Below are 10,584 nucleotides of genomic sequence, written 5' to 3'. Positions count from 1 at the left end.
AGTAAAGTGCTGGGTGGGCTCAGGGGTAGCCGAGAACAATAGGAAGCAGTTGTGGCTGAGATGGAATCGATCTAGGTGGCCGGCCCTGGAACAATAAGTACTTTGGGATCAAAATGGTGATGGGATGGAAGACTGCGGCACTTTTAATTCTTTGAAAACGATGCTTACCTCTCTCTCTCTCTCTCTCCTCTTCGATTTCCAAACCTATGTAGAGGCATAACATGTACACCCACGAGGACATGTTTCAAGAACTCGACTGGATTGCAGAGAAATTCACTTTGTATTCGCTCGATGGTTGGTATCCTATGCGCTGCTGCCCTGGGTGTTGCCCTTGGCCTTTTGCCTCTCCTTTTCCGCCTCCTCGTAGATCCAGTCGTTGAGGCCGGCGCGGTTTCTGGGACCTGTCAGTATTTTTTTTTTGCCTATAAGACTCGGACGGTGGTTCATACCTCGCAATCTCGACGGCATAAAACTGCATGCGCGGCACAAAAATGGTCTCCTTCTCGCCGTACTCGGTCTTGGGGGAGGCCCGCAGCAGGGTGCCAAAGTTGTAGTCGTCAATCTTCTTGTCGTAGGCCATCATAAAGGTGCGCCACCTCTCCTTGCCCGTCTTGCTCTTCATCTCGTCCTCGTTGATGGGCTCGGCGGGGTCGAACTCGGGGAAGTCCCTCTTGAGGTGCTCGAAGATGTCGTCGTCCATCTTGGTCAGGCGCAGCTTGGAGCCGGGCACCTTTTCAAGAATGGCCCAGTACGTCGCCATCTGCTGGACGGCCTTGACGGCGAACTGCTTCTCAATCTGGTTGGGTGCTAGTGGTCAGCATGCTGTCAGGGTGTAGGGTGGCGCATTGTGTGTCGCAATGTTCGGCGCAAAAAATAACGAGCGAGGCTGAGGGGGGAGGAAGGCGGCGTACATCCTCAAAGTTGTCCGCATTCTCAGCGTCAAAGTCCTTGGGAACCTGGGTAGTGACAGACATGGTGGGTGGTGTTGTTCGTATTCAAGTTGCTGTGGTGTGGTGACTGTATGTATGGTGGTGTTGGTGGTGATGTTGGTGATGGTGGATGAGAAAGATGCCGCCTGGGAAAAGATTGATGGAGACATGGAAGGGAAGCCAGGGTACAGAAGATGGCCTCCAAGTACCTCACTCAATGAAGGGAAGCGACGAGAACCGCCCAGACGCGTCAAATCCTGGCTATGCGATGCGACAAGCTTTCCACAGAGGTAGTTATAGTGGACATTCTCGCTACAAGCTCCCGCTGAAGGAACTCAGCAGGTACATGTGCGCTAACAGCTGACTTGAGTCTTTGGTACGACGCCCGGACTGTATTGGGAGAGGCGGGGCAATGACATGCTTCTGACGGGGCCTGGCGGAGCATGTGGAGGGGCCAAAGCGCAGAATTTTGATACCGGGGTAGCTTTATCGATAAGAGAAATTGGAAGTGGAAGACGGGATGAACACCCCGATAAGAGAAAATGGTTATCGGCTTATGTAATCTCTATCTTATCACTTACACTGCATATTCCCTGTTTGGATTTAATCGGCCAAATCAGATGAAATCCTGTCTCAACACCATCACCAACATCATCACCGTCACCATCGACATCAGTCAATACATGCCCTCACTGCTTCCAGTTGACTCTCATTACTTTGTGTAACCATTTTCATCTCAAAACGTGCTCTGTTGTTGTTTGCTTTGTACACCTGCCGCCCTGCCGCCCCAGGACGATGACTGTCTGGACCAAGCGGATGGTCAGAGACTGCCGTACCTGCTTCTCGTTCATGGAGAAAGGAATCGCAGAGTTGGAAACGCCAGGTAATTCTCTCCAGAAACAAGAGTTGAGAGCAGTAGCCATCAAGTTTGTTCGAGATGGCACCCTCATCGGCATCTGCGCAGTGTGGGGGAAACATGAAGGAGTCCCGGTGCCAGTCTGGGACCAGAACTTCACTTACCTCTCCTTACCGGTAACGACTGGGCACAACTACCTTGGTTATGTCACTTGGCGATAGTTGGTGCTTCTTCCTGCCCTCAACTGCATCCTTGACTCAGCCGGAAGGAGCTGGGGAAGGCCGAGGGCATGGCCCTGATCAGTGCCATCAACTTGAGTTGAAAGGAACCCAGAGATCCTCTCCTTCAACCCAACCCAACACTCGCTTGACAAGACACCACCATTTACCCCAGTATCCGTATCCGAGAAGCAAGCATACTTTCGCCATGGACAACTTGAACTCCTTCGATGATCTCGACTATGAAAACACTCACAACATCAAGTTCGATTCCGCCGTCCCGCCCCCTTATGATCGGACTCTGAATATCTGTTGGTCCCGCCTCCCCCGCGGCTCCAAGAAGGGAGATGGTGACATTGTTGCGGCCTTGCCCAAAGACACCCGCACCACGACTCAACTACCTCTACCTCTAAGGCCTAGTTCTGCTTGCCATCAGGATCCCTCCGAGTCTTTACGAAAAGCCGGCCACTGGGGCTACTTTAGTCTGCCCTCCAATGTTTCCCTTAAGATCTGCCGCTACATCGTCCAACAACACTCCACTGATAAGCCAATTCGCCTCAGCAGGTGGTCTGTCTACACTGGCCTATATCCCGTCAACAAGGACACAATGCTCGTTCAGGGCTCCGAACAGGAAACCTGGGAAAGCGAGTTCTTCGAGACCCATAACCAAGCATTGCATGCTCTTAGTCCTTACCTCCAAGCCAATCGTCGCTTTAGGGCCGACCTCGTAGCTGCCTTTCTCCTCAATCGTCGATACCATCTTGTCATTTCTCCCTTTGGGCCTACCACAAACATTCCATGGCTTGCCAAGTTTGGCCGATATTTAAAGTACATCACCATGGAATTTGACTGTACCAGGTTCTATGGTGGCAAGCCCAGAACAAGAGAAAAAATCGAAGCTGCTACACACTCTGGCGTGTTCAACGAGCAACAACTGAAAACCGCACTGGCGCCTGGAAAAGATGCCCTAGAATCCGTTAAGCACTACAAATGTGCATTAACTGACGTGTTGAAGTTGCTTACATGCGGTCGGCAATCCCCTGTCAACCGTTTGACCATCATGGTCAGAAAGTATTGGGGATCGCGGGAGAGCATGCCGCGTAAGTCTTTTGACAACCTCCACCCTGTTCTCTGTGGCCATTCGAACTGACAGTTACTCGCAGAAGGGTACCCCTACTTTGATCCGACATGGCTCAACTTCCTCCTGCTTATTCCCAGCGTGCTGCAGTCCAATGTCCTAAACCTGGAGACAATCGGCGTGCCCCCGAGGCTTTTAGGCTTGATGATCACCAAATTCTGGGGAGAGGGAAAACCCCCAACCGAGGATGCTCAGAGGCCACATTTTACATGGAGTCCCTCTCCGTCCACCCTCTGGCCCGAGATGCCGGGGCAGTCCGCAGCCATTTCTATATGCGGCTCCGTCGACCTGACCGCCGATTACCTACTCAGGCTTGATAGCCCGGGCCAAGTTGAGATTTACACCTTTCCAAGCCGGGAAGCACAAAAACAGCAGCAGTCTGCCAAGAAGAGACGGAAGTCAAGACGCAAGAAAACCAAAAAGTCCTCCACTCTTCCCAAACCAGAACCAGAACCCGTGGCAGGACACGAGGAACAACAATCGGGAGAACAGGCGCACTTCCAATCGCCTTCTCGGATCTCGGGCAGCTCAACCGTAGCTGTGGAAGCGGGTTCATCACATCAAATGGAATCCAGAGCAGCAAAAGCCTTGGGTACGTTTGGCTCATTGGGTATGGCAAGGTTCTGGAACGAGCGAAAGAAGACAGAGCTGGATGAGGTATCGATGTCCTCGCCCGAAAAGAAAGCTCTCCACATGCGGCGAGCACAGGAAAAGTTTGCGGAGCTCTCGAAGTTGCTGGAGGAGGCATCTCCACAGGCACCTCCGGATTCCTCTGAACGTTTAACCGTTGTTGACGGTACAGCTGCCCTAAGGACAGGAACTGGGCTAGAGGTACCCCGGGCCACTCTAGCTGGTGGTTTTGATCCCCTTTTGCCACCTTTCTCTCAACCTGCGACACGGCAGCAGCCGCCCTCCCAACTACCAGTCACTCCTGCATCACCTGATACTTCTGCTGTGCCTATCCCAATGCCTGATGGAAAGTGGACGAGGCTTACGGATGAGGACAGCCGGCCCAGCGGTGCCGGTTCTACTGCTCAAAGCGGGAATGGCGCTGGAGACCTGACGGACTCTAGGGACTGTGCCGATACAAGGTCAGGGGATAAAGATGTCTTGGGTATCGAGGAGGAGTGCACCCTGGTTAAGAACAAGAAGAAGAACAAGAGGAAGAAGAGGAAGAATGGGAAACACGCCCATTCACACGCTCAGCACGAGACATCACATGCCGACAAGGTCGAAGCGTCGTTGAAAAGTCTCAAGGATGAATGGTCCGCCACATTGGGGGAATCCTCAAAGATGAAGCAAGATAAGAAGAAAGAGGAAAGCGCTGCTGGTCCAGAACCAGGCTGTTCGAGCAAAAAGGCTGAGAACAAGAAGGCCGGCGAGAATGAGAGTGGGAAGTCTAGGGGTACTCCTACCTCTACCTCTAGCTCAAAGGAGGCTAAGAGCAAGGCTGGACTACCACAATCATCACAAACGGCACAGCCTTCTCTTCCACCACCTTCAGATCTACACATTTCTGGTTCATGTTTGGGCGACTTGGGGAATATGAAGAGTGGGGAGAGACCCGGATCACAATCACCTCCCGAGCTACAGTTACCTCCATCTTCAGAAGCTTCGATACCTTTGCCAACACTATGGCTGTCAATGGAGGTGCCAAGGGTGCGGCTGTTTAAGGTGCGGTTGCCGATGGTGCCAAAGGAAGAAATACCGAACGCATTCGATGAAGATGTAAAGGCTGAAGAGGAAGCTAAAGAGAATAAATCCAGCTTTCCCAGCCAAGACACTCAGGTTGGAGGTATCGCCAGTTCAAAAGCAAGAAACTCCAAGGAAAAAGATAAAGGACGGTGGACTGGAAGCCCAAAGCCGGTCGGTGAGAACAAGAAGGTCGAGAGAAAGTCCACATCACGACCGCAACCACAACCACCTTTGCTCCGGTCCGAAACGCAGATTGTCCAGGTGCCAGAACCGATCAATCAGTGTCAGAGGCCAAATTATCCACGTGTGAGCACAAAAGGGTTCAAACAACGACCGCGAGGACAGCCACAACGCCAACAACCGCATTTCCACCCGAAAGGACTTTCAACATCAGCTTCAAACCCGCCGCCTTCTCAGCAACCTTGCTTGAATGGGCCGGAAGCACCAGCGTTATATCACCGCTATCAAAAGCATAGAATGGACACGCTTGATATGCTACGCACGATGGCTCAAGTCCAACCAATGTCTCAGGCACCATCGATATCCCAGGGCCAAGTGCCTGTGATGCATCCTTTGTATCCGGCATCTCAGATGCCAATAATGACTCAGGTGCCGCCAGTACCCCGGATACCGCCATCATCCCTTTACCCCCAGGCGCCCATGACATACCAGGTATGAACCATATTCCAATTGCTACCAAACTCCCAGGTATTAACTGTATCCAAGGTTCCACCCATGTCCCAGGTTCAGTTGCAACCCATGCCCCAGATGCAACCGTTCATTCACAACCCCTACTATTCTCAGGTACCAGCAACAACAATGTCTGAGGTACCACCGATTTTGCCGGCGCTTTCTTCGCAACAAATGTATCCCTTCCAGCAACAAACATATCAGCCAGCTCACTTCCCATACCCAGGGGACGAGCAATGTAATGCGCAAAGGTGCTATCAAGAGACGCCAGAGCACTTTCACTTTCCAAACGTGCATCAGTTGCCACCACCACCACCACCACCACCACCATCACCACATCCAATGAACCCCGAGCTATCCGGAATGGCAAGAATGCCTCGATATGAGGACCGAAATATGTATTCCAGGGAAATTCTACCAAGTCAACATTTGACGCACATGGCGAACGCTTCGCTTCCAGATACCATGAACGTACCCGGTATGTATCCGGTGGTAAGTGCGAGTGGAAGTGCAATCGGAAGTCGAAATGGAAATGGACGTGCAAGTGGAAGTACTTCTATACCTCACGGAAACGGTATCAGTAACGGCCTCATACAATACCGAGTCCCCATACCGGCACAAGCACCAAACTCAAACGCCGAACGACCACACCGGCAACGGTCCACTACGGCTGGCGATTGTTCACGTTCCGAAACGAGGGTATGTGATGATGATGATGATGATGACGGCCAAGGAAAGGGAGATCCGACGTCTTTCGGAAAGGGAGGTACTAGTGTCTCTGCTCCTGCCTCTGGGCGTCTGAACAGTTGGCATGGTCCGAATGAGAAGAAGGCGAAGGGAAAGGGAAACGGAAAGCAGGTTGAGAACAAGCCCGAGTTCCAGTAGGACGACGACTTGGGGAGACGGAAGATGAAGGATGGCATTTTGTCGTCTGGGGATACTTGGACCTTTGAATCACAGTACCACCAAGTACAAAAGGCTTTGAAAGATGCGTCGCGGCCTTTACAAGTGCTGGAAGACATATCTTCAGAGTCTACACTCCGACAGCAGACATCGACGCAGCCAGAGATGCAGGCACAAACACCGACGCAGCCAGAGACGGAGTTAGCAATACACATGTCCAAGTCTGAGGGACCCAAGGAGACAGAGACGTCGAATGAGGAGCCAGATGGTGCGCCAAAAGAAGAGCTCCAGAAGCAGCCGGGGTACAGTCCAGGCCAAGTCCCAACACATGTCCCAGAGTATGCGCCAGCGTACTACGTGCTAGCGGACGCACCATTGTGTGAGTCGGAGGACATGCTAGATGATCCGCCGTGGTTTGAGCCAAAGTATACATTAACGGACGTGCCGACGGATGGGCCAGTGGACCTCCCACAGAACGTTCCGGAGGAATCTTCGCAGAGTATACCAGAGTATTGTCCTCCAGAAGAAGAAGTCTCAACCACCGTGTCATGGTATGAGCGAGAAGTCCTGTCGAACCTGTCAAAGGGAGAGAAAAATCGGAAAGTCAATGGGCCATGGGCCTACATTGGTGGTGCCACGGAGTCTGACTTCAAGAAGCAAAAGAAGAGGAATCCAAAGTCCAAGGAACGCGAAGCCAAGGAACCCGAAGTCAAGGAACACGGAGTCAAGGACACTGAAACCGAGAAGCCCGCACCTTCGAACCCTGCATCTCCAGATCCTGGAGCAACAAAACTCGAGGAAATCAAAAACAGTGACTGGTGGGATTACCACATTGATGCCGCCAATGAGCCTGACTTTGAGAAAAAGAAGAGAGATCCCAAGTCCAAGGCAACTGAAACCAAGGACACCGACACCAAGAGGTCCGTACCTTCAAAGCTTGCGTCGTCTTCGGATCCTGAAGCAACAAAACTCGAGGAGATTAAGGTCAGTGATTGGTGGGATTACCACAGGTGACACCCACGAGTCTATCTTTGGCCCGACAAAGACAGGGAGATCCGAGACTGAGCCGGGAATTGAAGAGCTCGCAAGCCCGTCTGATGGGATCCTTTTGAAGACCAATGAAAGTGAAAATTCCGGGCTGGCTGAGCTTGAGGCATGTTGAAGATGTTGAGGATATTGGTTACTGGTACGGTAGGTATCACATTGGAACATTGGAACATTGGGGGATGGGATCCGGATATGGACCAGCTGGCTTGTACGAGACCCGACTTTAAGTTGGGCAAGCTGGGCCAGCCAGCTAGGAAAGCGTAGGTAAGCGTATTTGTTTTTGAGCTGATGATGTTTGAACAGAGTGAAGCGAAGCTAGGTAGGTAGGTATGTTAACCTTAGAGTCATAAGCAATAGGTTTGGTTAGGTAGGTATACTGAATACCTCTAGAAGTAGAAAGGAATGATACCTCTGCCATGGACAAGAAAGGTTCATTGGTTATCACAAGCAGGCAGATGGACATGAGATAGATTTAGGGCCATAGCTGGATTAGATGATGCAGAGAACTCGATTAGAGAATGAGAAGCGATTTCCATTGCGACTGTGTTCGTTCGTGCTCCCTTTTGTTTTCTCATGGATGCTATGTGGTGTTTACATCCATGTGATCTTGGGTATTGTGCATGAGAATTCGAAAGCAAGTGCTCACGTATTCCTCTTAGCGTCCGAAGATGCGAAGGCTGCGATTGTCGACAATGGCCGACGTTTGGATAAAGGACAACCACAAGAAGGGCGTCAAAGGTTCACGGAGAACAAGATGCTCACAATAAAATATCCAGCGCTTCATTTGGACTGTTGGTAGTCTGTGCCTTGGGCCGCCTTCACTGACCTTGCCCATTCACTGGTACACCCTTCCGGGTATACCTAGGCTGCCTGCTTGGCTTCCCGTTTTCCCTCTTCCACTAGACGAACTCCAATCAACTCTTTTCGTTGTCGTCTTCCAGCCATCCGATAGCAACTCCATGTCTTTAAGGTGGGAATGGCAGTGTAAACACCAGACAGACAGTCTCCGGCGTCTCTGTCCATGTCCCTCTTTAGTCAGAGGTACCAACACTCCCACCCCTATTCCCATTACCATTCCCATGCCCATTCCCATACCTATCTCTAACCTCATCCCCGTTCCACATCCCCTTTCCCTTCACTTCCCCTCTATAACCTCTTCATCTCCTCCCACCCCCCATTGTTCCCCCCCTTCCTCTCTCCCTCCCTCAGAACTACCTCTGACCATTCACCTCCCCCCTCACCCTCTCCAACCGTCCCCGTTCCCAAACCCTCCCCCACCCCTCCACCCTACCCCCCAACACTTTCACCATCCCCGGCTCCAACAACACCACCCCCCTCGCTACTTTTGTCCCCTTTTTCAACAACAACTTGCACCCTATCGGCGTCCCCCCAACCATTTTTCCATTGACGAACTGCGGCACGGCGATTTCTTCTATTCTTTTGAGTTCCAGAGCAAAAAGTCTTTGGCCTGAGGGATCTTGGAGGGTTAATTTGTGTGTTGCATTTTTGCGTTCTTTTGCTTGGGCCGCTGCTTGTTGTTGCTGGGCTGTTGTTGTGGTTGTGGTGGTAGTGGATTGGGTTTGGGTCCCGCCGTCACCCATATCGACCCCGTCGTCGTTCGGATCATTATTAGGATCGGAGGAATTGGAGGTACTAGGTAACCGAATAACTTCCCTCCCGCGCGTCTGTTCCCCGCGCTCGATGGACTCAAGCTCTTCGACGACTTCCCATTTGGAGCGGGACAGGTTGACGATGTCGAGGACTTGGACTAGGACGTCTTGTGGGAGGGATTGGTCTTTTGGGTAGCCCGTAGTTGGGTACTGACCGGATGTTAAAGAGGCGGGGAAGCTGTGTGAGGAGATGTAGCTGGGGTCGAGGAGACCGGGCGTGGATAGGTCGGAGGAAAGGAGGCGGAGGCGGGCGGTGGCTAGGAGGGAGGGAAGGGGTGGGATGTTGCGAGAGGTGGTGGAGGGGATGAGGGTGGTGAGCCAGGAGAGGGAGGGGATGGGGAGGGAGGTGGTGCGGGAGTCGGTGGTGAGTTGGCGGTGGAGGGTGCGGGCTGTTTCCATTTTGGTGGGTAGAATCTGGTGGTGTGGTTGTGTTGGTGATGATACCAAGGCGACGATGAGTTTTGGTTGTGATGGTGAGAGTGGTTGTTGATTTGGTTGCGATTGCGGTTGCTGGTGGTGATGGGAGTGGTGAGGTTTAGATGAGTTTGCCTATCAGCTTTGTGATGACTTGGTTGAAATCTGGCTGTTTCGTGACGGTGTGTTTACGCTTGCTCGTAAGCTGTGTTGGATGGTAACGGGGTTTGTTTAGGTCGTGATGTTTTTCCTTGCGGAATTCTGGTGTTTTGTCCCCTCCAAATTGAATCTGATGACAAAACTGAGTTCTGCCCAAGATGTCTTCCACTTGTGCATTCGAGTACTGGCGTCTTCCTGCCGCGTCTCAAATATAAGCTGTTTTGCGCCTATCGTGGGAGCTAATCTTTGAGCATTAGAGAAGTCGCAAAAAAAAGAGTTTCGACTGAGTGTTTGTGAAGGTGAGTTGATTGTTAAAGGAAACGAACACGAAATCGCAGGAGCATCAGACAAGATTCTAGAATTCTTCGGGTTCATAGCACTGGCAAACGTAAATGTTAGTACCTCCTAGCTGTTCGTGGTGTTTCACAGCGCTGGCGCTAACTACCCTGCGAGCATCTATTTCCCCTAACTCCCCTGCTCCCCTACCTAGCTCGTCCCCGCCTATACATGGCGGGCGCTAGCCTCAAGACGGACGAGACAACCGGGCAAATTACAATAGTCAACAACATGAATTTATGTTCCTCATAGATTCGTAGTATTTTCATTTGATTTTCATGAACGCCTATTGCTTGTCAAAACGGTAACCGTGCCCAAATGAGGAAATCTGTCAGCCACAACCCATCGATATAGGGCCAGGAATCAAGGCCCACCAATAACAATCACAACGGTCCGATGGTGTAGTTGGTTATCACGTCAGTCTAACACACTGAAGGTCCCCAGATCGAGCCTGGGTCGGATCATCATGTTCATCTTTTTTCTCTTTTTTTTTTGCATCTTCTTTCCCCATTCCCTACCTACTATGGAT

The 10,584-nt window shown here is 51.6% G+C and overlaps 4 protein-coding genes and 1 non-coding gene across 5 annotated transcripts; 3 read left to right on the top strand and 2 right to left on the bottom strand.

Annotated features, from left to right (window-relative positions):
- Nucleotides 1-28: 28 nt before the first annotated feature.
- On the bottom strand, nt 29-1,343 carry B0T23DRAFT_389880 (polysaccharide biosynthesis-domain-containing protein). Its single transcript, XM_062837841.1, has 4 exons — nt 912-1,343; nt 450-796; nt 169-394; nt 29-85 (listed from the first exon to the last, which is right to left on the bottom strand). Exons 1-3 carry the CDS (start codon nt 972-974, stop codon nt 304-306), a joined length of 501 nt encoding a protein of 166 aa, XP_062688111.1. The 5' UTR covers nt 975-1,343; the 3' UTR covers nt 29-85; nt 169-303.
- Nucleotides 1,344-1,574: 231 nt separating this feature from the next.
- Nucleotides 1,575-6,646, top strand: B0T23DRAFT_43365 (uncharacterized protein). The gene is made up of 3 exons (XM_062840457.1): nt 1,575-3,103; nt 3,167-5,508; nt 5,563-6,646. The coding sequence occupies exons 1-3, from the start codon at nt 1,990-1,992 to the stop codon at nt 6,409-6,411; spliced, it is 4,305 nt and encodes a 1,434-aa protein (XP_062688110.1). The 5' UTR covers nt 1,575-1,989; the 3' UTR covers nt 6,412-6,646.
- Nucleotides 6,147-7,585, top strand: B0T23DRAFT_43362 (uncharacterized protein). The gene has a single exon (XM_062840455.1). The coding sequence runs from the start codon at nt 6,436-6,438 to the stop codon at nt 7,441-7,443; it is 1,008 nt and encodes a 335-aa protein (XP_062688109.1). The 5' UTR covers nt 6,147-6,435; the 3' UTR covers nt 7,444-7,585.
- A 1,102-nt stretch (nt 7,586-8,687) lies between these two features.
- On the bottom strand, nt 8,688-10,015 carry B0T23DRAFT_436122 (uncharacterized protein; the record flags this gene model as incomplete). Its single annotated transcript, XM_062840562.1, has 1 exon — nt 8,688-10,015. Exon 1 carries the CDS (start codon nt 9,543-9,545, stop codon nt 8,688-8,690), a length of 858 nt encoding a protein of 285 aa, XP_062688108.1. The 5' UTR covers nt 9,546-10,015.
- Nucleotides 10,016-10,445: 430 nt separating this feature from the next.
- On the top strand, nt 10,446-10,519 carry B0T23DRAFT_t422. The gene has a single exon. It is a non-coding gene; the product is annotated as a tRNA-Val (tRNA).
- The last annotated feature ends 65 nt before the right edge of the window (nt 10,520-10,584 follow it).

Source organism: Neurospora hispaniola (assembly GCF_033458365.1).
Source record: "Neurospora hispaniola strain FGSC 10403 chromosome Unknown B0T23scaffold_10, whole genome shotgun sequence".
Lineage (NCBI taxonomy): Eukaryota > Fungi > Ascomycota > Sordariomycetes > Sordariales > Sordariaceae > Neurospora > Neurospora hispaniola.
Note: the sequence above shows the minus strand (reverse complement) of the source record. Positions and strands in the feature narration are given on the sequence as shown.